The sequence below is a fragment of the Podarcis erhardii genome, assembly GCF_964252035.2.
Source record: "Podarcis erhardii genome assembly, chromosome: 1".
Classification (NCBI taxonomy): Eukaryota; Metazoa; Chordata; class Lepidosauria; order Squamata; family Lacertidae; genus Podarcis; species Podarcis erhardii.
The window spans coordinates 45,671,362-45,697,423 of record NC_138497.1 but is presented as its reverse complement, the minus strand read 5'-3'; the positions used below and the strand labels follow the sequence as shown (position 1 = coordinate 45,697,423).

Genomic DNA, 26,062 nt, shown 5'->3' with positions numbered 1-26,062 from the left:
GAACCCGGCCGTGTGGGTAATGTCCACCCCCGGAGAACCTCCACCTCAAGCTTATTCCGGGCAGAGGCTTCGCCATTATTCACGTTAGGCGACGGGGTTGTGCTGTCATCCGGGGCTTGCGATTCGCCGTGGGGGATTAAAAACAGTGCGGCTGGCGTTTCTGGTGCTGCGTGTGCTTGTTGCTAGGATGCGAAGCGGCGGCGAGCGTAGTTACAGGTAAGACAAGCTCAGGTGCTTGTCCACCTCTTTAGGTCGTTCTCCCGAGAAAGCCCCTGGTTCCCGTCCTCCTTCCTCGGAGGGAAATCGGACTAGGGCAGCAGGGATGAGATCCCTCCGTTTATAGCCTGTGCATCTTTACCTGAAAGTAGCTGCACCTGGGAAGTAAAAACTCAGCTAAACTGTGTGGCAGCGCATCTGGGCAGCCCACAACAATTTGTCTCTACTCGGAAGTAAGTCCTGTTTGAATGCGATGGTTCCTGTCCCAAGCCAGTATCCTGAAGCTTGCAGCCTAGTCGCTGACTTCTCTGAGTAAAGATAAACTTGGGCTCTTTCCCTCTAACGTAGGTCAACTTGGACAACGCCCATCTTAGATAAATATGCTGCTTTGTTTCCCCCTCTCCTCCCATAGTCCGCCTGGGTTGTATCCAAGTACTCGGAGTACACCCATTGAAATTATTCAAAACAAAAAAATTCCTTCCAGTAGCACCTTAAAGACCAACTAAGTCAGTTCTTGGTATGAGCTTTCGTGTGCATGCACACTTCTTCAGATTGAAATTATTGTTAGTCATGTCTATTAATTTCAGTGGGCTTACTCTGAGCATCGCCTGCGATGGATACAGCCTCTTCGCTGGATAGAGATGGCATATTGTTTGATAGCCATATGTGGAAGTGAAAAGTTAGGCAGAGTGTTGTTGTTTTCAATTCCACCAGCTGAGATGGAGGAAGATGGGGCAGCTGGGTTTCATCTTGTCCTCTTTATTTAGATCAGAACTGTCTTCACCTACCCACAGCCTCTCTTCCCAGCTTCAACTAAGAGGAGTGAGGAGGCGGCATGGAGAGCAGGCAAAAGCTGGTTCAGGGGAACTGAGACGCATTGTTTAAATACTGTTATTGAGTGAATAAGGATTTTGTTATATGCATATACCAGTACTTGGGTGGTGCAGAAAAGAAACAGTGTTGACATTGGGAAGTTAAAAATCCATAGGCCTTTGCGATTCCTATAGCCGTGGAACCTAAACTTGAATCAATTATGTGAGCTCAAATCTGCAGCCTTTGTTTGCAGTACTGTATTCTGGAGAATAGTTGGGACTGAGGAAAGCAAAAAGTGGAACCATTGAGGGGTTAAATATTTTATGGTATCTTCTGCTAACATCTATGCTTTTGATCCTTTAAGAATGTGAATATATTAATCTCTGTTACTCATCAGTTGATAATCTAGAATTTTCAGGAATAAATATCAAAACTGTTTACAAAGAAATCTTTTTCTGTGCTGGCTCATTAGTTTAATAGTTTGTGAGCTTGGTTGAGGGATATGTGCTATAACCTGTTGTGCAAGTACCTTTCCACCATCCTATGTGACTGCTGGTATTTCTTTGTGGCCCCGTTCACACGACAGGGTAAGCTAACCATGACTTACCTGGACTGTGCAAGCGCACAGGCTCTGGGAGAGGAGCTTGTAGCTACTTTACTCCAGGCGGTTTTTGCTTAGCTAAACCAAAGTTTGACTTAACATGTTGTCCGAAACCGAACTTGTGGTTAAGATTTCTCCTCAATAACCTGAGCCAAGCTATTTTTTTTTACTGTGTACTAGTTTTTTTTAACAATTGTCAATTCTGTCTTGTTCTTAATGGATTTGTAAGTTGCTTTGAGACATTTTCTTGTGAAGAATAATGAATAAATCTAATACTCAAGAAGTAAGCCCCTGTGAATGTGACATATTCCCTAGTTTGCATATGCTGAGCCTAGGGTAGACTATAAATAAGTTCTCATGGCTTCTAACATTATAAAGCTTGTTACTGGATGGGCCTGCCTGCCTGATTACATAACCTACTTAGTAGAGCTTTTTCTACAAGGCCGAATAAATTACAGTAAAAACCTGGGCATGTCTACTCAGAAATACATCCCATTGAGTTCAGTGGGATTTACTCCCAGACAGGTGCATGTAGGATTGCAGCCTTAATCTTCTTGGACTACGAGCATCAACATGCTGACCTGGAAACAAATTGTTTTCAGTACAGCTTAAAACACATTCAGTATTGCAGTCTTTGTCTAAATCTTTGTCCTACGTACTGCATATGCCCATATTTCCATATAGTTCTTTTTCATTAACTGTCCAGCTCACCCTCTATGTCATGATGATCGCATCAACTTACGCTTGATTTCTTATCCCCTGAGAAATAGGCCCAAGTGCTGTTCTTTTCTTGTAAAGATGATTGCGCTGCTGGGAAAAAGTGACTGATAATCCTGTATCATAAGTGTTATAAATTTACCTTTTAATAGAACATAAACTTATGTTGCCTAATGTGGCGTGAATGAAAGTGACTCAGCTGGACTTGTGCTACACACATTTGTTAACATCTGATACAAGAGCAGGAGGATGGGAAACAGTGCCTTAAAAGCGCATTTGGAGACAGCACAGAAAACGGGAGTATTCCAGCTGACAGGAAAAGGCCTTTCTGAGGTAAAAACCTATATCATAAACATGTGCCACAAATGCTTTTATACTGCATAATGCAAGAGACAGAGAGAAATATTTGTGCTTTGAAGAGTTTTTAAATTTTTTAAATCATTTTTTGATATGTTAGTGGGATAAGAAGCACAGAAATGTCAGTTGAATGGGTTCTAATTAATGTATCTTATCCTAGCTACAAAAATAAAAGCTATTGGGTTTAGTGAGGCTTATTCAGCAGTAAATGTGTTTTGGATTACAACTTTAGATCATTGCTACTCAGGTGAGATAGGATGGGAGCATATAAGATTTTGCATTGCTTATGCTACCTGTCGTAGTGGACATGACATACTGTGATAAATAATTACAAAAATTTTGTGTAATATGTGGTTTAATTCTCAATTTTGGAGGATATTCCCAAGTTAAATTGTCCCTCCAGTCTTTTCACACCATTTATAGTTTTGTAATTCTGTCTTGCAACCTTATAAACCTAAAAAGCTCCTTGCCTGCACCTTTTATTATCTTACCTACCCACATATACTTAATGCAGTTTGTGTCGTTCTGGAATTTTCACATGATTTCTGAATTGCTTTTTCAGTTTCCCGAAGATCTGCAGAAGCTTGCAAGTAACCTCAGAACAATAGATTTGTCGAACAATAAGATTGAGGTCCTACCACCACTAATGGGGAAATTCTCTGTGTTGAAGAGCCTTGCTTTAAATCACAACAAGCTGAGTAAGACTTCTTAAATAACTCATCAACTTGCTGAAATAAATTCAGTGGGACTTAGTGACAGGAAAAATATATTTAGGATTGCAGCCTATATTACCACAAGTTTAATTCCATCATTTTCTTTCTCTGAGTATCTCTGTTTAATAGAGATAACTCAATACAATGGTTAAAAGCTTTGCAGCTTAGTAGACGATGCTGTAAAGCTTGCAAATACAGATTTGTCACCATTGCGATTCCAGGTTGCTAAGATACTCAAAATTATCTCATCTTATTGAAATGCTCGTGACTTGTGAACCAAGCACTTAACTTGAAAAATTGCCTTTCACCATGCCCTACCTCTCCTCCTTCATTTTTCCACAAACAGCTAGAGTTCCAAAGAGAAGGTAGAGCCTGCACACTAATTCAGGCAATTGTAGCTTATCCATTATATATATTCATGTATTGTAAGATAAAATGTTGACTATATCCTAACACAATGGGGTGCTGTATGATTCCACAACAGTGACCTTTATACTATAATTGTTCTTTCCTCTGAACAACTTGATTTTATTTGTTTATATATATTTTTTTGCTAGCTGCGCTACCTGAAGAGCTGTGCAAGCTGAAAAAATTAGAGACTTTGCATCTGAACGGCAACCAGCTGACGCAGTTACCAGCTGCCTTTGGACAACTTTCGGCACTGAAGACCCTGAGTCTTTCTGGAAACAAGCTCCGAACTGTACCTGTCCAGCTCTGCAGCCTTCGTCACCTAGATGTGGTGGATCTCTCCAGAAATCAGATCCAGAGTGTGCCAGATACAGTTGGGGATTTGCAGGCCATTGAACTAAACTTGAATCAAAACCAGGTCTGGAAACTAGTTTTTGTAGGTGTATATCATTCAGGAGGAAAGAGCTTCTCAAAGCACAAGCGTCACTTAAAATTCTACTGAAATGGGGATCTCACTTAGAGCTGCAAGCAAAATTTAACATATTCCTTTTGTTTTGTTTGCCCCTATGGGAAACCTGCTAGGTTATTCTCTATTTTGTAACACAATTTTCCATTTGTTGAGAAGAACGTTGAGAAGAACGTTTATGCTTTGAACATCATGTCTTTCTTCAACTAGTCTTAATTCCATTCCATTAAAACAATACACCAGTGAAGTTACATTCAAACCTTGTACAAGTGGAAGACAGCTCATGCAGCTGAACCTTCTGTTCCTCCTCCTTTCCCCTGTAGCCTCCAAAAAGCCTTTTTAGAGGGTTAAAGGGGGACTGATTGAATATTGGATGCTATATTTAATGAAGCTACAGTGGGAGGGAGGAAATAACCTGAAATCTAGCCTGGGTGATTCCCCCCCGCCCTTCGCATACACACAGAGCATAGCGCACAATGTTCTGTAGAGAGGCTTTTGGGGATGGTGCAGGAAAGAGAAGGAAGATGAACACAAAGCTGTTTGTACAACACGGTTCACCCCATTGGAGGCAGTTCTATAGGGAAAATAGATTGCTTGAAGTTATGGAGTTGTTGTTTTTTGGTTGGTATTATAGGGCTTGGATTTGCATATTGTGCAAGCTGAAACGACAGTGCTATTACCATAATTTTATGCATGCATGTCTTAAAATGCATTGAAATTTTTGTAACACTTTTTTTTTAACAAGATCACACCAAAGTGCTGAATTGCTGCCAGCCAGGATGGACAAACATAGCCATCATGTTCAATCAAATGTTTTCAGATCAAGCCTCATCCCCTCAGCATTGATAATATAAAGATACCTTAGAAATGGGGAACTACAAAATTCATGGCCCTGTGATGTTCATAACTAAGTACTCAAACTCAGTGTTGGAATGTTTCATTGTAACTCTCTGTGCTAGTTCCTGCAGTGAGTCCATCCTAGCTACCCAGTCAATTCCCCAGTAGTTTTGTGTATCTGCATTTTGAGCATTCTTGCCTCTGACTATTGAGGCTGAGCATTGTAATCATGGCTAGTAGCCATTGATAGCTTTATCCTCCATGAGTTTGTCCAATCCTGTCTTAAAGTCACCCAAGTTAGTGGCCATTACTGCCTACTGTGAGAGCAAGTTCCATAGTTTTAACTATGAGCTGCATGAAGATAGGATTTCTCTTATCTGTCCTGAATGTTCCAACTTAGCAGTGGCAGAGCAATAACTTTTTTCCCCTTTCCCTGTTTGATGCACGATAGATCTCCCAGATCTCCTCACAGATATCTTACTGTCCACGCCTCAAGGTCCTGCGTCTGGAAGAAAACTGTTTAGAACTAAGCATGCTTCCTCAGAGTATTCTCAGCGATTCTCAGATCTCTCTGCTTGCTGTAGAGGGCAATCTCTTTGAAATCAAGAAACTTCGAGAATTGGATGGCTATGACAAGGTATGTATGGCTATGAATTGGATGGCTATGACAAGGTTCTCTCCCCTCCCTCACCCTGCTGTAAACCAATAGGCTTGGGGAAAAATAAGGCTTCCATTGGTGAATGAAATCGGGGGAAAATGTTTGACTAGCATCTTGTCCTTCATTGAATCCTAATCTCTCCTACTTCCAAGACTTCTGTCAGATAGTAACATTGTACAGTTACATTCAGTTAGGATTACAATTCTGTTTTGAATCTGAAGAGAGTTGTTTCAATCAATTACTTAATACTATTTTGCTTTTAAATTTTCTAATTCATTTGTCCAGCACAGAACAGGAGTTTGTAGCTAACCAGTTATTTTTCTGAGTAGACCCAACTGAAGAGACCAAAGTTAGTCATGTCAATTAGTATCAGTTGGCCTGCTCTGATTTTGGATGAACAATGGCTACAACCCATGATCTTGAATTGGTTCAGTATAAGAAACTGCTGGATAGGAAACATTCTTGAGGATCTCTCATTTATCTTTCTTTATCTTGCATTTATTCCACCCAAACTCCTAATTTTATCATCTTCTTTTTTTTAAGTACATGGAGAGATTCACAGCCACGAAGAAAAAATTTGCCTGATGGATTGCTACCGGTCTTATTTCATGAAGGAGAGACAAGAGGTGTGATGCACATAGCTTATATGCTGCTAAGTCTTTTCAGGAGAAGGAAATTCAAGGCTTTAACTGCAAGAGAACTTTGAACTGGTTGAATATGTTGTTTTTAAGGCCACAAAGTGAAACCAGGAATTCGTGAAACTTATCTTGTACGTTACGCTTTACACCTTTGCAGCTAACAAGGCACTTCTGCTTATGTGATTCTCCATCTTCAGGGATCATTATGTTGTAAGAAGAAAAATGTTGTAGAACTCACTTGGGCTGCAGAGGTTTTATTACAGATGTTGGCAGCCTTATATAAAGTACGGAGTACATGGAGATAACACTAAGGGGAACATTTGCCAAGGAGTACACTGAGGTTCTGTAACAGGATTAACTCTAGAATGCAAAGTCATCTCTTTGCATTAAATGTTTTATAGTGTAGAGGAGACTGGTATTTTTTTTTAAAATAAATAAAAATCATGTACATTTGAAAGCACAAGTAATTGGGCTGATAGTAGCTCAATGTGTCTAATCAAAAATAGTTGTCCTAGCTTCATCTCATGCTCACCTCCCCTTGAATGGCTTGTCTTCCATTTGATGGTGTAATGCCCTCTAGTTCACCTGAGCATGCTAAATGAATGAAATACAGGTTCATAATGTCTACACTGTATTTGAGGGAGGAGGGAGCTGACACCTTTGCACTCTGTGTTCATGGCAGGAGCAAACTCAACTGCTTAAAGGGGATGATCACCTTATTACTGCCTTATACAAAGCACCCAGGAGGACCTAAAATATGCAACTTTCTTGAATAACTTGTATATTTTTATTAAAAAGATATTGCATCCACAACTGTCTTAAGCTTTTTGGCACCTTTTGACAAACTTCAGTTAATATATAAATTCACATCATGTAATCTGAATAGTAAAGAATAAATATGCACAGCTAAAATTGTTCCTGTAAAATACATTGCTCCTTATGAACTATTTAAAATAAAATACCTAGGGAAAAAACAGTACAGTATAATTCATCTTTCTATATAGTGTGTGGCTGTCAAGATCAATATGCATGCCTGTCGCTACTGGTGGTTGCTTTGGGTGTGATTGAAGGAACAACATATAGTCTATTTTATTTTATTTTGGTAACTTGGATTTAATTGCTGGGGAATGAGTTCATAGTTTGAGTTTAAAGGCTGTGTAAAGAATACAGCCTTTAAGTCATACCTATACCCATATACTGGGACGCAGGTGGTGCTGTGGGTAAAACCTCAGTGCCTAGGACTTGCCAATCGCATGGTCGGCGGTTCGAATCCCTGCGGTGGGGTGAGCTCCCGTCTTTCGGTCCCAGCTCCTGCCCACCTAGCAGTTCGAAAGCACCCCTAAGTGCAAGTAGATAAATAGGTACCGCTTTATAGCGGGAAGGTAAACGGCGTTTCCATGTGCTGCGCTGGTGCTGGCTCGCCAGAGCAGCTTCGTCATGCTGGCCACATGACCCGGAAGTGTCTCTGGACAGCGCTGGCCCTCAGCCTCTTAAGGGAGATGGGCGCACAACCCTAGAGTTGGACACGACTGGCCCGTACGGGCAGGGGTACCTTTACCTTTACTATACCCATATAGAGTCATACCTCGGGTTACGTGTTTTCGGGTTGCAGACTGCACCAAACCCAGAAGTACCGGAATGGGTTACTTCTAGATTTTGGCGCTCACGCATGCGCAGAAGCGCAAAATGACAACACACGTGTGCGCAGACGCAGCGCTGTGGGTTGCGAACGTGCCTCCCACACGGATCATGTTTGCAACCCGAGGTATGACTGTACTCTTGCCTCCCACCCCCAGTTCTTGCATATGCAGTTCCATGTAGTACAAAAAACACATTTGTTGAGTCTAAATTTCAGGGAGATGCGTGTGACTTGGAAGTTGCCATTTGAAAACCTAAGTGGTCTTGCAAAAGTACTCTGAGAATGTGCTGTTTCACATGTTAAGCTCACTTAACTGATTGTTTTTGTTTCCTACCTTGGGTCAGTCACTCACTCTCAGCTAATCTACTTCACATAGTTGTTGTAAAGATCTAGAAAGTGATATAAAATGACTGCAAAATCAGACGATGAGTGCTCGTATCATATGTACCAAAATTTGAGTGCAAAGTTGGGCAGATGTATTTGTTAAAGCTAACCTTATCAGGTACCTTACCACTCACCCTTATTATGCAATGCTAAGTAAACCTGATTTGAGAACCTTTATGCACATTAAGCATATATTCTCCCCCTTCCCCAACCATGTTTATCTTCTACTAGTTAGTGAGGAGTAGGGATCAAACAAGTATGCAGGAGAAAAGATTTTATTAGAAAAGACGATATGGATCAACTGTTCCATTTTGGGGAGAACAGCAGCTTGGGAGAGTTCTGGCAAGGTTAAGCCACCCCCACAAAACTAAAGAATTGTACACAGCCAGTGTGACACTAAATTCTTAGAAATTCCTCAGAAACTTGACAAACTTCAGGGGTTATGCTACGACACAAATATATGGAAAGGAGAATATCTGAGGCTTGAGTTTCTCCTAATACTTGAAGGCATCTATACTTCCTCTTCTGCCACATAAAATATAGGTTGATTTAGAAACGGTTGCCGCAGCAGCAGCAAAAAGCATTCAGTGGAAGTCAGTTTTGATGAGTTCTCAGATGAGAAAATCACATGTAGCTTATTCTCTCTAAAGCAGGCAACAAGGTAGTACTAAGTTTGATTTTCAATGCTAGTTAGCATTACATGTGTTTTTGAAAGAGACAGGCAATGCAGGCAACCATAATTTATTCAGTCCAGCAAGTAGAAACCTGAGGCATTCGCTTAATTACAGCTTAAAATGGGCAATCTAGAAAGCAGAAAATAAGGTATAGTTTGATGTAGAGCACTATGCAGTTAAAAGCTATTTAAGAATTATAACACAAGAAATTATGCTATCCACATCCAAGTACTTTTTCACACTGCTGTAGAGTTTCCACAGAGGCTAGTGAACACATGTGCATTAGACAGCCACATTTTTACTTCATTTGTGATGGTAGCCTGGTAAATCAGAAATTAACAGTAACAGTTATTATAGCACTTGAACGTTCACCATTTTATTTCCATAGACTAGTAAGGTTTAGTGTGCGAACTGCCATTTCCAGCTTTGAGGATTGTATGTTTCACTATTACTAATACAAGTAAACAAACCGACAGTGATGTGCGCAGTTTCTACCCTACACAGCTAGAATTACCACCTCACCCTTGTTGACAGGAGGTTACATGGAAGACTGAGCTTTGTCTTATTATAAAAAAAAATATGGCTCAGTTGGAATTAATATGCAGAGTGGCAGAAAAATGAGGTATCCTCTTGTCATCTATGGGAAGTGACAATACAATGAGCCAATTTGTTTTAAGCTCTTGTCTGGCAAGACTTAAAAGACTACTGCAGCAACCGTCACAAGGCACTGCTATTTACTGGGCAGTCTTTTTAGAAAGAAAAAGCACTCAGAAACCGTCTACATGAACTTTTTTTTTCTTCTATGGAAGGGTTGGGAACTACGCTCCACCCTCAAATTATGATCAGTTTATAATTTTTACATATGATAAAAAATACTCAGCTTAAACATATAGCAGCACAAAGCACTAAGTCCATATCTCTTTAGAAAACAAAATGATTCCAATGCTGTTTGGTGAACTCTTAATTAGAAGAGTGAACTAAAACTTTCTTGAGAATCCTTGGAATTGTAACATTTTTCATTGAACCAGTCCTATAAGAAAGCTAAATCAAGCACCTTCATCCTGAAACAGAAATGAACTGAAGGTTATATGCTAAGTACTCACTACAGAAGGCCTGCACAACTTGCAACCCATCAAATTAAATGTAGTCTAGAAGCCATGAATGGCAGTTCCTTATGGGCTCCAAGCTTTGCTACCGGCTTCAGGATTACACAAAAGGCTTAGGTCACAAGGGCCTAGCAAGGCACAACGCATAGTTGATGGTGTACATTCAAGCTTGAGGGATCACAATTTGTAGAGCAGGCATAACCTACAGCCAAGCCACAGCTTTAAAGTTTGTAAAATAAACACAAGTTCAGTCTCATGATAAGAAAGATAGAAGCAGCAAAGCTATGTTTCAATACTGACTTCAGTCTTTCACATGCTGTATTTCAGTACAGGTTTGAAGCTTGAATACGCATATGGTTCCAACTAAAAGACGAGACAACTATTTTGTAATGAGTTGCTGAAGAAAACCAGGTGAGCACACAACTGTAGTCAATTCAAAACAATTTAAAGACCGGAGTTTTATCAAGCCACAGCAGATGCGGAGTCACTGTAACAACCATAGCTTTTGTTCTCATTGGAAACTAGATTGTGCCCTGCTTTGGATGTATCTCTAGAAATCCTATAAGTGTTTTGCTCCAAATAAATATCTCAAGATGCTGGTTGCCAGATGTTGGCTTTTTGGTACACAACTAGATTCATAGTTTGTGTACGGAAGAATGAATTTATTTAGGAAACAGCATTACAAAATAGTTTTCACTCAACCTTAAGCTCTGCATAACTTTCCAAATGTTGCTTTTTGATGAAACATTTCGCAGATCAAAATCTCTTTTCAGCAGTACCAGCAACCAAAGAATATGCAGCATTTACCAAGAAAAGGAAAAGATGTTTTCTGGCAACTCGTACAATAATCTGCAACAGAGCTCTTCACCTGGAAGTGTTTTGCTTGGAATCCTGAGTTGATCATTAGGTGCTGTGTAAGCCCTTTCACCTCTCCTAGGTCCTCCAGCCACCAGAAAATATGTCTGGGTAGAGCAATAAATAGCAGGATTGGTGACAAACACCCAGGAATAAAATGGGGGATAAACTCCTAAAAGTTTTGTGAGAGTCCCATGTCCAACTATACAGGGTTTTTTGTGTGTAGCTGGACTACACATCCCCTTGTTATCCAAATGAGAATTGCTATGGCTCAGAAAATGTACTTCTCTCATATATATATATATATATATATATATATATATATATATATTTCCAACAATGATGTTTTTTAAGAGCCCCATTCTCAAAAGTAGTAGTTGCTGAACCACATATTCCAATTATAAGAATATAAAATGCACCCCCCAATCATGTATGGTTTGACCATGAAATCTAGGTGTTTTGTAAACTAAGGTCAGCTTTAAGACAAAGTTCATGAAAATTACTCATCCACCATTTTAGTGATGACATGAAATATTGAGTGAGGTAATGACATTCACTGAATGCATCCTCTTCTGCCTTTGCTCAGTTGCCTCACACTCACACATCTTACTGCAAAAGGGGGAGAAGGTACCATGGAAATATTTGAAGCCAGAAAACGAAACCCTGAGGATATATTAAAAAGAATAAGAAAGCCAAGTCTCTGTTGTGCTATTTTCCTGGATTCTCAAACCGAGTCTGTATACAAGCAACAAAAGAAGCCATATGATGCATGTCCTGCTTTGTTCCCTCTTCTGAATCCTGCCATCTTTCTTCTTTGGAAATTGAGGTTTGTAGAATAAAATGGACGTCTTCAGTTGGATAAAGAATTGGAAGCAGGCTGCTAATTTTCAATGAGTTTTTTGGCTCTTACATTGGCTTGCTCAATACGATCTTTGTTGGTTTCAGCCTGGAATACAAAATATAGCATAAGACTGCTACTAAACTAGAAAGATGAAAGCAAACTATATCATACTGTGATTCAACCATTTCTTCAGGAGCTGGCTCAGAATAAGTTTGATATTATGGCGAGTCAGTAGTTAAGTGGTGCTTGAAGCCATCTGAGCAGAAAAGCCTTTCACTCCTGCAACTCATTCAGAATTTAGAGCAAATACCACCTACCAATGAAGATATGCTTAAAGTACTGGAAGAAATGCTTTGGACCCTGGGTGAACTGGCCACTGGCTGATTATTACACCAGCAGTTTAGGATTTAAGCTGGCTTCTAGAAGTGTTCTAGAAGAGCAAAATTCAATGCACTCATTTTCATCAATGAAGACCTAAAGGGGTTGGGCCTTACGTATCTGAGCCAACTTCCTTCTCCATGATCTGTTGTATGTTAAGAACAGCAAAACCATGATGGGAGACAATCTTGAGACCACTCTCCATATTTGGCATACCCTGCTTCAAGGAAATCCAACCCAAACTACGCCAGAGTGTTTTCCAAAAGCAGCTAAACCTTCCTATTCAGTTAACTGTTTAGTGGCAGTAATTGTGATATAATCAAATTATTAGGAAATATGTAGCACACATATATAATAAAGAGCAATCTTTAGCTAAGTAAAGTAGGCCAGTATTCTCACACCCATATTACTGGGAGCATGGGAGAAGCCAAGGAAGGGAAATAGTGCTGTATTCTTTTGTGTAAACCACAGTCACTTAATTGTATTCATACCTCAGGAGATCTGTATCAAGGTTTTCCAGGTCTTATATCATGTTCCTAAATAACTATGGTACCTCTGATTTGTGCATTTATATCTCATTAATGTAAAAACTGGTAAAAAAACCAAACCAAAACAATTCAAGCACAGAGTTGAACAGATTTCTCGATGATTTCTCCATGATTTCTCGAAAATGTACTTTGCTTTCAGTTGTCTTATTTTTGTTGCTGCTTAACATTGGGATTAAAAATCTAAGGCATATGGAATATTATATCTCAGCCCATCAGTATAATGTTTATCATGATTTTTTACACCGCGTGCTACAACAGAATCCAGAACAGTGGGACAAGAATTGTATCTGAGATAATCACTGTTTCTATATGTAAGAAGAAGAAGAAGAAGAGTTGGGATTTGATATCCCGCCTTTCACTCCCTTTAAGGAGTCTCAAAGCGGCTAACATTCTCCTTTCCCTTCCTCCCCCACAACAAACACTCTGTGAGGTGAGTGGGGCTGAGAGACTTCAGAGAAGTGTGACTGGCCAAGGTCACCCAGCAGCTGCATGTGGAGGAACGGAGACGCGAACCCGGTTCCCCAGATTACGAGACTACCACTCTTAACCACTACACCACACTGGCTCTCTCACTGGTAAGGACCACAACCAGGAGAGTTTGCCATGAGATCAGGTTTAACCCTATCTAGCTGCAGGACCCATCATCTGGGTACAAGGATATTGACTTATGCGTGCAAAAGGGCTATAGCCTGTTGCTAAATTGGAATGTGTTTTTGTTTAGACCACTTCTCTATCACAATATATAAAAATATATTTAAGTGGTGTGTAGAAAACTAAAACAACAATATAACAAAAATACACAGTGTATGTGGCTACAGCTTAGCACTGTGGCCTTGAAGACTTATTAACTTGTCCACCTGGACACTAGATTTACCAACATTAAGACATCAATAGTTGAATTCTTCGTTTCTTACCTTAATGTTTATCTGATCTATCTGTTGGTTTTGTGTATCAATTGTGTTGCCCATCTCCACGGCCATATTTTTCAAGTTCCCCAATATGTTTCCAACTTGAGTTAGGTTTTCTTCCATTTCATCTTCTCTGTCATCATTTGTTATCCTGTTGAAAGTATCAAGGGAAACCAACATTGAGAAATCCCAAGTTCCTGTCTCCCGAATGTTATCGCATCCCAAGTTTTCAGAAGTTTTTCTGCTATGGAGGTTTCTACGCAAGTTTGTTTGAAAAATTGAATCAGAAAGTGATATAATCACCTAGAGACACTATAGATCTACTAGAATTGTCTCAGAATGATCTCATGAATTACACATAATAGCCTTGTTTGAATGATCAAATCAGAAGCTCTGTGAACCTATGGAAAACCCCTTGGTGCAAAGTAGAAAAGATTCCAGAAATGGTAGTTAACCACAGCTTCTAGTTATAAATTGGGTGATTAATGGCTTTCAGTCAAGCCAGGATTCTAAGTCAACTTTAAAACATGACTTCATATTCTGAATTGTTTGGAATTCATTAACCATAGTTCCTGCTTCAAAAGTAATGAGATGCTGTGGTTAACTATGGCTTCTTGGCTTGTTTCCCTCACTCACACAAAGGGAAAAGTGAATCGGGAGCACGCCAGCTGTGTGCAACTGCATGGAGCTTATGTATATCCTGGCTAATGGAGCAAAGATCTGATTGTATGGACCAAGTCAAAAAGTTTGTCCTTAAGTTTTTCAAAATGCAGTCACTACTATTGCGGAGAAAAGCATTTAGTCCTATAAATATTCAGGAGTGGGCAGGAGAAGTATCTTACCGTTTTATGTAGCCTCCAGATGTTGTTCCTCCCGAATTCTGTTGCAGATTGTTTGCAACACGCCCTGGCTGTTTAGACACTACACGATCATTCTCTATACCATCACCCCATGTTGTCTTGTAAGCTCTGCTAGTCTCAAAATTCTTTGTTCTACAAGGAAAGTCAGACCGCACATTATTAGATCAAAGATACAAAGTTTTAACAAACCTAATATGCAATATAACTAGTAATAGAAAGGACTGTTTCATACATGACAGAGTAATAGCCCCAGGTTTGCCACAGAAAATGCCATAGCGAGACCCAACCAATCCTGACTTCCTGATGTGTGTTCATGTTTTCAAATGCACATTCTTTACATTTGCACTGAGCTTTGTGTGTGCACCAAAATTGTCATATAGCAAGTGAATTTAAGACATATAATTTCACACTGGAAGCAACCTTATACAAAAATAAACACAACCATTTTATTTTTCTAAAGTTTGTATGTTATATTTAAATCTCGAACTGCTTTGGTATCCGAACTGTTTTCTTACCCCTCAGCCTCATTGTTGCTACTAATGGCTGCTATGTTAAAGAAAATCAACCAAATTGCAGTCTAAGATATAGGGCTACAGTGCGTGTTTAAGAAGAAATAATGTATAATCTCCCAGCATTATATTTTTGGAACAGATGAATAGAGTATCAGTAGTTCAGAATTCTAATATTGTATGAACAAATTCAAATCACCACTAGAGTTTTTAACAAGTTGTACGTAAGATAATGATTCACGGAATAGTATAAATGAGGGATTGGGAATCTGTGGTCCTCCAGATGTTCTTGGACTCCCAACTCCCATGAGTCTCAGTCAGCACTCAAGCATGATAGGAACTGGAGTCCAACAATATCTGGAGATCTATAGGTTCCCTGTCGCTGGTATAGATATATGGGAAATAATTTCTAAAAACAAATGCAGTTTTGGAACTTTATGTGAGCTAACGGTGACTAGAAAACCTCCACTGTTAGCTTTTAGTGTTATTTCACAATATTCCTCCAACATTTTCCCCATTGTATACAATCCACCTTTTTCCCAAAACAAAATCCAAAATCCAATAGTATCATCCTAGAAGACTATTTCAGGTTTATGAGGCCAGAACAAGTAGTTTAAACACAATCTATAAGCGACATAGCACAGATACAAACACAACTACGGACCATCACAAAATAGCTTGCATGTTAAGACAGCATGCACATGCATATATGCACCCAGTTAGAACATCACCTTCAGGCAGCTGGTTAACAGTACAGGCTGCTTCATAAGATTGACCTTTTTCTAAAGTCCACTTTGACCAGTTAAGCGAATCCAACCTCTGCTGCTAAATCTTCATTTTATTAAGCAAGGAAAAGTGGGGTGGTTAGGAGAGAGAATGAGAAAAGAGTGAGCAGTAAGACCAGCAAACAGATAAATAGTTGTTAGCAAACAAACTATTTCAAAAGTACAGCTGAGATTATGTTTGTGTTGGGGGGGGGGGAAGCAGCTTAACCCTAACACAGGGAGAAGGAAAAAACGATTAAGACTGCAACCCTCGTCTACTCAGAAGAAGATCCTACTAAATTCAACGGGGGTCACTTCCATGTAAGTGGGGTTAGTACTGAAACTTAATTCTGTGAGTGCTGTATTCACTACTTGTGTTAAGGCCAGACCGTCCCAAAATTACTAGAAGAAGGTTATAGTCCCTCTTCCTCTACTTAAGCAAACTGAAATAGATTCCATACAGATCTCTCAAATGTACATACGTCAAAATAAGACTATTTAGAACTATCACAAAAGCCCTCAAACAAGCTAAGCACTCTCCAGGAAAAAGGAGTTAGAATGTGATAGCAAAAGGAAGAAGAAAATAGGTATTTAGAATGTATATCATACTCCTGCCTGCCACCCTCTCAAAGCATTTCCAAATATTCCTTGCTTCTAGTCAACCTACTCTGTGTTTGTGTGAAATCTGTACCTTAACCATACCAACCAGGTATTATTTTAACAGTAACAAACAATACTGGCACTGAGCAATATATACGCAAAACATTAAATAGTGGTAACTAAGGTCATCCAAGCGTTTATTGTTACTTTTTCTTTTGCCCTTACACATAATCAGGTTCAAGGAATTTGTACTACTAAAAAATTTAGAACTTCCACTTAAACTTGGGGAAATAGTCTAAAGCACATCAGTTAAAAAAAAACTCCCAATCTTGATCTTCTGAGCATTTCTCAATGGCCTCAATTTTCCCCCTTGAATTTTGGAATTCATCAACCTGCCTTTAACTGACCTATTGCAAGGACAGACACAGAGACCACAACACTTGTTGAGCTCCGTCAAGTTCTTCTCAGCTTCTCTCATGTCTTTGTTTATCTGGTCCATTCCTTCTTCTATACGGGTTAACTGTTCTAAGAAAAGTATAAAGAAAAAGGAATTTTAGAGAACTTAAAAGCTGCAAGGCTTGATCTTCAGATGAGAACTTGAATGGTTTGTGTTCAAAATGCTTCTTTAAAAAAAGGGGGGAACCAAGGAAATGCATTAAAAAGTAACTTTGGAGTTGCAAGAGAAACTTTTTTTGAATACCAATAATATGCAAGTGAATCACACTAGTATCCACACCTGGGTGGACCCAGGCCCCAAATATCTGAAAGACCGCCTTCTTCCCTACAGACACTCTTGGATGCTGAGTTCAGCAGAGGGGGCCCTCTTGGTAGTTCCTTCACCCTCAGAGGTTTGGGGTGGGGGAGCAAGAGAGGGCATTCTCTGTGGAGGCCCCTATTCTGTGGTACTTCCTCCCCAGAGGTGCATCTGGCATCTTCATTATACAGCTTCCGGAGGATGCTGAAGACACACCTATTTACCCTGGCTTTTGACACTTGAGGTGCAGTTTTAGAACGCACCTTATTTTTTATTATTGTAATTTGTTTTAAACTGTTTTTAATGTTGTGTTTTAATGTTGCAACCCATCCCGGGATCTTAAGTTGAAGGGCGGGTAAACAAAGAAACAATATTCATGTGCCTTAGGTCTCAAAACTGAAGTAAAAAAATACTGCATGCTGCACACAATATATTTTAGATAACCGAAGCCATAATACTACCAAACAAACTTATTCTAATCCAGCTCCTGAAGAAATGGTTGAATAACAGAATGATATAAACAGCTTGTTTTCATCTTTCTAGTTTAGTAGCAGTCTTACGCTATGTTTTGTATTCCAGGCTGAAACCAACAAAGATCGTATTGAGCAAGCCAATGTAAGAGCCATCACTCACCCTATCATCTATCTATCTATCTATCTATCTATCTATCTATCTATCTATTATTACACATGCACAACTCACCCCCTTGTTCATCTAGCATGGTGAGGGTTTTGATTCCTGTATCTTGGGACTGTAAGGAAGAAAAAAAAAATGATAGGAGATACAAAACCAGCAAAATCTAATGCTAGAATTGGACACAAGTTTGGACTACAACAGGCCATTCTACAGTGTTTCTAGTGAAGAGTACAATATTTGCATCAGTACCATGTAAACCTCAAGGAAGTCCATTTTTTGTAAAAGTATGTTCAGAATCTTGCACAAGATGAGCAATTTGGATGCAAATATCTGACAGCTAATTTATTTTGAATTTGAACCCTAAATACAGCAGCAATGCAAATATTTAAAGTTCAAAGCTGTTCCACCCATAGTCATCATCTACACATGCCTCATAATGGCACCCACATGCTTTAAAAATAGCAACAGCTGGGAACAGAACTGCAGGAATGAACTGCTCTCAAACAATTTGATTTGTTCTTCCTCATCCCTCACTCCTGCAAAAGCTTTTCCTTACCTCAATGGCCAGGCCAAGAATTCTCCTTGTGCTTTCCAAAGACTAAAACAAAAAAGAGATTTATTTTCAGCCATATGGACTTATAAAGACATTTAGTAATCACATTATATACAGAGTTTCATGTAACTGAGCATGATGTTATATTCCTGAACCTAAATAGATCCTACTAGGTTATATTGTTCATTTCAAATAGCAATATTCTGAAAACAGTATTTTTGTTTTCTAAATTAAAAGCTTGACGTATTAAGAGAGGTTTTTTCTTCAGTGGTACAGAAACCATTTTGGACAGCAAATCTCATTGACTATGATAGGGCTTTGTGCATCCTAAATAGCTTTCTTTAATATGAGGTCTACTTTCCACTACACAAGCACAGGAGAAAGAAAAAAATCTAATGTAATTACCTCATCTGTAACTTGATGGGCTCTCAGTTGAATTTCATCAGGCGACAGCTCAGCCATGATTAACACTTATTTTCTGATCTCTGATCAGAAACAATGTATACACAAACAATGGTATTTCCTCTGTAACAAAGAATACATTATTTACAAGCAGAATTCTAATAAATGTCAAACGATACAAGTGCTCTAAAGATGTGGTAACACAGTTCCTATTATATTTACATTCAGCTCAATTCTCAAGTCTCAGGAGAAGGAACACACAATTTAAAATTTCAATATCAATCAATGACTGGAATATATAGGGAAAAGCCATAATGAAATAGCCCCTATTGGAGATATGTTGATTGCTTAAAAGGTATAATTTAGTAAAAGCAGTGTCCATTCACCCAGGCACCTAGGTCAGTAAGAAGTTTTGTACTTTTACTTGATTAGTCAAATGAAGGAATGAGAAAAGACCAAGTTTAGCCCTGCCCCATTTTTCGGTGACCTGATCAGAAAGATAACTATAATAACTGGAATCAGGCAAGGCACAGATAACAAGTGTAACCCTTTCACCCCTAAGCAAAACACATTCTTATATCATATACCAAGTGCAGCAGCTGGGACCAAACAAAGAAAATGGCATTCTGTAAAGCCCCCACCTCACAATCCACATCTTAACACTCCCTAATTCTTTGCTCCTCGCTTTTAGCCTCTGTAATTCTGAGCCCTCTAGATTTTTTGCTCTAGTTTAGTCCAAGACAGCACAATTGACGAAGAAAAATATTTAACTGTTTTAAATGGTTTCATTTCTGTTGAAATGAAAGCACAGGAGGCAAAATTGCTATGTTAACCTACTAGGGTGAATCTAGGAGTGAATGGAGAATATGGAGTATGCAGAGGCAGAATGACATAATTACCCACAGAAAAGATGTTTCCCAATTTCTACCACAAACAAAAATCAAGTTTGTTCTTCCACCTTGGAGTCAGAAGGTATTAATTACTGTTACTCTGCCTCAGTTGTTTACTATCTTAGGAATTTGAGGCTTGCTGGCAACAGTGATTTCAGCTCTTAAAACACCCTGTGTTTCCCCTTGATTTTGAGCACTGTGTTGTTAAGACTTCAACAAAAAACACCCCCACTCCCTCTTATTCTCATATGAATAATTATAATTGCTAAACAATTTAAAGCTGAATTTTGTTGCCGTAATCCTAAAAAATGAACTGCTATGCCTTTGTGCAAGGCTATCTTTTTCAGTTAGTATCTTATTCAGAAGATATAATTTTGTTTATTTAGGGTCCTCTAGTTCTTGAGAGAGAAAAATGCAAACAGGGAATCAAATCAGAATATAAAAAATTACATTAGCACTTCCCATAGAGAAAGCATTATGGCCTCCCCAAAAAGTTGCCACAATCACAACTTTCAACAATAAGGTAAAAAGGTAAGGTAAAGGATCCCTGGATGGTTAAGTCCAGTCAAAGGAGACTATGGGGTTGTGGAGCTCATCTCTCCTTCAGGCAAGGGAGCTGGCATTTGTCCACCTACAGCTTTCCTGGTCATGTGGCCAGCATGACTAAACTGCTTCTGGCACAAAGGAACACCGTGACAAGTGCCAGAGCACAGGGAAACGCCGTTTACCTTCCCGCCACAGCAGTACATATTTATCTACTTGCACTGGTGTGCTTTTGAACTGCTAGGCTGGCAGAAGCTGGGACAGAGCAATGGGAGTTCACCCCATCATGCGGATTCGAACCCCATACCTTCCAATCGGCAAGCCCAAGAGGCTCAGTGGTTTAGACCACAGCGCAACAAACAAAATGACCACAGTAATAATAATTCAGAAACAATGTCATATCTTCCTCAGAAGCAATAGGTTCCTCTGAAAATGTCCACCCATACCTAGCGTATTACTTCCAGGGTGGCAGGCAATTTTAATGAGTCAATAACATCAGTTAAAATTTGGCTAATTTTCATGTAGTGCACAGCCCACAGAATTTTGTCACAGCTCTTTCCTTTAAAGTTTAAACCATTCCACTCCCATCCCCTGAACCTGACACAAAAGATTCCATTCTCCATTTTTACCTTTACATTCCTCCTCACAATCAATCATTTCTTCCCCCAGACATGCATGTTGACTATTGAATGTTAGACGTTTTTAAAATAAACTTTTTGTTCCATTATGCTCTCATGATTCAGATTTTTTAAAATGGGTGACATCAAGTGATTTGACAGGTGGGCAGACCCACCAATCTGTCAAAATGGCTCACAATGGTTGGAGGAGGTTCCCTACCACTTGCCGCATGTATTTGACATAGCCTGGGACTTGAACAATACGAATTTAACTAAGAAGAACATCAGGAATATTTAGCAGAATATCACAAGCAGAGATTTTTTGAAGTTGCACACTTAAATCTCATCAGAAGCCTGAAGGATCCAAGAATTTTGCAACACATTAGCTACCAACAACATTTGTACTAGTACTGTACTATTTTGCAGCAGAGAAGTTATTTCCCTATTACTTTACACTGACTAAAAAGTAAATAAATGTGAAAACAAAGACACCACTCAACATCTCTTCCTGTCTTTTTTATCAGCTTCCTAAATATGCTACAAGGACAATAGTGTCATTGCTGCTCTTTCAGATAGCACAGGAACAGCATGTTGATTGCTTTGCTTGTTTAACACTTGAAACAGCCTAAATACTACTTAGGAAGGCCTTCTAGAGTTAAGTAACAGCAGTATCTACTATCTACACTACAAATCAAAACCTCCACAGCTGTCAAACTACCCTCCCCAGAATATTTTTTTGAAAAGCTACAATAGGTGAACCAGTATAAATTCGACTTCATTTTGACTTCATTTTGTAGTTTGCTTCTGCTTTGTTGTTCAAAACTTTAGTACCAGTTACAGATAGGTAGCCGTGTTGGTCTGCCATAGTCAAAACAAAATAAAAGAAATTTTTTTTCCTTCCAGTAGCACCTTAAAGACCAACTAAGTTAGTTCTAGGTATGAGCTTTCGTGTGCATGCACACTTCTTCAGATACCTATCTGAAGAAGTGTGCATGCACACGAAAGCTCATACCTAGAACTAACTTAGTTGGTCTTTAAGGTGCTACTGGAAGGAAAACTTTAGTAGTTGTCACATTCAAAGATAATTTGATAAGAAGAATGTGTGGGTATGAACATTGTCTTGGAGGTAGTTTTCATGTATTCTACAGCAAAGGAACTCCAAATACCTGCTCCTACCTTAGAAAAGACCCAAAAACCCAAAGTTACAGAAGCAGTTCTGGAGACTGCATTTATACAAAAGCAAGTATGTTACTTGATTTGATCATTGAATGTAAGAGTAACTTCAATGAGCAAACAGGTCTCCGTAACCCAAGGTACAATCCAAAATACAGTTAGTAGTGGAACAACTAATTCCCCACAAATCGGCTTCTTCCTAGGGAGGAAACTTCTTTTATAAAGCTGTCTCAAGTGACTGCATACTTTCATGTTGATGTAAGGCACTCTCTCTCAAATTCTTGGTCAACAAAAATGAAACAGCGCAATAGTGCTAGAAGACAGCCAATGCTGGAATTACTAAAATCCCCAGCAATGAATTCCCTTTGTGATATTAGCAAGCATTCTGTTGCTAAAGAGCTATCTTTTGTATTGATATTCATGGTGCCAGAAGTGAAACAGCTCCTCACCAGAGTATAAGTACTTCCACTTGCAGGGGAATAACTGCCAATTTTAATTTATAAATGCACCCTTTCACATCACTTTTAATCCCCTCCTGAGTTCCCCAAATTTTGTTAAGAAGTTACTCAGTAGTCACAAGCGGCGGCTGTGCAGAAAGAAAAAGAGCACCAACTTTGGTAGCATGCACTGTGCAAAGGGGGATTGGAAACACGTGAACATAGTGATTTGCATCACAGCCTATATCTTTAAACAGAACACTTCCTGAGTAAATATATTTTATTGCTTTGTGACTTACTCTGAAGAAGTCACAAATACAACACTTCCTGAATAAATAGCTTTTACGACTTTGTGACTTACTCTGAAGTGTATGATAGAAGCAATTGTGCGATATAAATAATGTTATTAGAAAGGTTATTTAGGTTAGTTGGAACATTGATGCAATTCTCATGGCAGACCTCATGGCTCAAGTATTTTGTATATATTAAAACTGTAAGTAGGATATGACCATCAGCGCCATGGAACATCAAGTTATTCCTGATGTTCATTTTCCCTCTCTAAACTGGGTCTTAAAGGCTGAATGCTCTGAGGCTATTCAGTTCCCCTTTTCCCCTCAGCCCATTACCTTCCCTGAAAGTCTGGAGACTCTCCAGCTTGGCACTCAATGCAATGGAAGGGTTGTGGCCGGAAAGGAAAATCGCTACATCCTCTATGCATGCATAAAGTTGCCTTCAACATTCACAAGGGGCTCTTTGGATCCCAGTCCTAATTGTCAAAACGAAACAGAACTGAGTATGTATACATCTAAGTTAAAAATGTATAGAGTACTATTTGTAGTATTCTTAAGAGTATGACTACATTAAGAAACAAGAGCAGGGAATAAAACTCAGGAATGGCAAATGTGGGGGAGCTAACATATGAAAGTAAGCTGATAGAGCTGGATGCGTAGGCCTGCAGACTACCCCAACTCTTAAGGAGATAAATGTGCATGGTAGCAAGAGAGGCCAGTACTATGTGTGAACAAGACCTCAAGTCATACAAGAAGACAAGCTTATGGCAGCCTTGTAATTTCCTGCTCATCCCTGGAAACTGGGGATTCCTGGGATTCCTGCAAGCAACTTTTGAAGGGTTCTGAAAAAGCTGTGCTCTATATTTCACTAACAGCTTGGCTGCTGCATGAGATACCAAAGCTGATGGCAAATATAGTCTTCAGTAGGACTATGAACCAGATGGAGAATAGCCAACACAGCCTGGAATAGTTTATAATGTACTGAATGGGTAGAGGATGAGGGGAGAGTGCTCTTTGATCAGATGCTGCTGCATAGGGCTGTGCATTCAAGGGAGGAAGGAGCATGTTTACATATAATAGTTAATAGTTATCTCTACGTACAAAAGACATGGGGTGAAAAGTAGAAAAAAGAAGTGGGAGGAGTTAGAAAAGATCAAGTAGAAGGGAAAATGGGGAACCATATCGGAGAATAGAAGAACAGGAAATAGCAAAAGAACAACAACAACAACAACAAAAATTCCTTGCAGTAGCACCTTAAAGACCAACTAAGTTCGTGCATGCACACGAAAGCTCATACCAAGAACTAACTTAGTTGGTCTTTAAGGTGCTACTGGAAGGAATTTTTTTATTTTGTTTTGACTATGGCAGACCAACACGGCTACCTATCTGTAGCAAAAGAATAGAAAGCATGGACAGAACTGAATTATTGGAAATAAGATGAACAGCTCCATATTGCACAATCTACTTCATGTACCTTACCAAAGATTCAAGTTATATCATGTTCTCAACATTATGAAGATGTAAAGGCTTTCAACCTAGTGTTGGGTCCAGATTTGGGCAATACTGTATATCCTTTGCTAGCTTTTCTTCCAGCCACTCTGACACTGCCCAGTCATTTGCCTTCTGCTTCTTGGGCTAATGTGTACCACTGCCCTGAAGTAGAGAATGAGTGGAAATTGCTCTCCTTGCCCTTGACCATACTCCTGGACTGTGTACGTACCACAGTTCCCAGGATTCTTTGGAAGAAGTCATGTGTTTTAAACGAATGGCTTTTCTGAGAGAGGTCACACACAAAAAAGCACTAACAGCAAGGAGGAAAAAGACCAATAGACCCTGCTTTGGTGTGGGCCTTTGGAGGTGTCCTACATCACTGACTCCTGAGTGAACTTCCAATTGTGGCGCATACTGTGAAGGATAAAAGTATGCCTTAAACTCTTGTTTTCCATAAACCAGCTACTGCTATTACTCTGAAATGCCTACTCACTTGTTTTATGTACCCTCTGCTGGGAACGCCCCAAAACAGAAGTTACCTTCTCCCTTAAGTGCCTTTCCATTCTAAACCACCCTCAGGAATTAAGGGCTCAAAAAAAGGATTCACACCTTATGTAGCAATGATATAGCATGAAATATAGGGCAGCTCCGAGGAGAGGAAGCCAGTTGGCCACATTCCTTCAGGAATCCCTAACTCCCCAGACCAAGCGGGGCCTGGAAGGGAGGCCAGTCCCAGGCAGGCACCCCGGAAGCCGGGAAGGGGCGGCAGGGCAGCTTCGCCCGCCGAGGTCCCTCCGCTGCCGGGGATGCGAGTGCGGCGCTTCTGCCTCTCCCTCCCTCCCTCCTCGCCGCTTCCTGCACTAGCCGCCTCTCCCTCTCTCCTCCTTCCTTCTTTCCTTCCTCCCTTCCGCAGGGCTCCTCATCCGCCCGCATTCCTGGGCCACTCGCCGCAGATCCTCGCCCAGGTTCAGCCTCCAGCCCAGCCGACCATTATATATAGACATATATACCCTGTATATACAGTATGTGTGTCTGAAGCCGAGAGACGCCCAGCCGGCCCCTTCCTTTCCCGGGCACCTCGCCCGACCTCCCCTCCGAGCAGACCCCGCACTCGCACCTTCCCTTGCACGCCGCTGCACCCATTCACACGTACTCCGCTTCTCCCCATCCCCGGATTCCCCGCCGCCGCCCCACGCTGCCCGCTCCTTGCTTTCCCTTTCGAGGCTCACTCACGCGGCTTCGGAGTCGACCAGCCCTCGCCCTCCTCTCCAGCCCCGCACCCGGGAGCTCGGGCCTTCCGCCCCAGGCCGCTCCGCTCTGCCTCGAGTCTGCGGGGCCCCTTCGCTCGGCCAAGCCCCACCCGGGCTACTTCCTCACAGCCTCCGCCCTCCAGTTCCTTCTTGACCGACGAGGTGTCTCCTCCTCGCTCCTTGACAACAACACCCGCCTCCTCCGCAACCCCCACTCAGGATTGCATTAGTCGCTTCCGCTTCGAGTTATTGGCGAAAGCGAGTGACTGTCAAACTCCGCGTCCTCCTTTCGCTTTCCAGAACACCAAGAATCACTGTTTGGTTTTCTGTATTCGGTTTCCATCTGGCCTCGCTTTCTATAACCTCCCCTCCCAAACTTGTGCACACATACCTATAACTCTGGGGAACGCTTCTTGCATCTAACGCAATGCACAATAGTCCGCAAACACTTATGCTATAACAACTTTGTTGATCTCTCAGGTGTCACAAGACTCTCTATTTTGCTGCCAAAGACTAAGACAGCTGCTCATATAGAA

The 26,062-nt window shown here is 40.3% G+C and overlaps 2 protein-coding genes across 3 annotated transcripts; one reads left to right on the top strand and one right to left on the bottom strand.

Moving 5' to 3' along the window:
• Positions 1 to 58: 58 nt before the first annotated feature.
• On the top strand, positions 59 to 10,826 carry LRRC57 (leucine rich repeat containing 57). Of its 2 annotated transcripts, XM_081866243.1 has the most exons (7): positions 59 to 216; positions 2,500 to 2,680; positions 3,267 to 3,402; positions 3,975 to 4,243; positions 5,580 to 5,765; positions 6,330 to 6,412; positions 10,555 to 10,826. In XM_081866243.1, exons 2-6 carry the CDS (start codon positions 2,597 to 2,599, stop codon positions 6,369 to 6,371), a joined length of 717 nt encoding a protein of 238 aa, XP_081722369.1. In that variant the 5' UTR covers positions 59 to 216; positions 2,500 to 2,596; the 3' UTR covers positions 6,372 to 6,412; positions 10,555 to 10,826. The 2 variants fall into 2 exon arrangements, with proteins under 2 accessions (XP_081722369.1, XP_081722368.1); XM_081866242.1 differs by lacking the exon at positions 10,555 to 10,826 and having other exon boundaries at positions 6,330 to 6,848.
• SNAP23 (synaptosome associated protein 23) lies at positions 9,173 to 25,711 on the bottom strand. Its single transcript, XM_081866488.1, has 8 exons — positions 25,510 to 25,711; positions 18,839 to 18,958; positions 18,437 to 18,478; positions 17,947 to 17,995; positions 16,898 to 17,015; positions 14,600 to 14,749; positions 13,764 to 13,908; positions 9,173 to 12,028 (listed from the first exon to the last, which is right to left on the bottom strand). Exons 2-8 carry the CDS (start codon positions 18,893 to 18,895, stop codon positions 11,963 to 11,965), a joined length of 627 nt encoding a protein of 208 aa, XP_081722614.1. The 5' UTR covers positions 18,896 to 18,958; positions 25,510 to 25,711; the 3' UTR covers positions 9,173 to 11,962.
• Positions 25,712 to 26,062: the final 351 nt, after the last annotated feature.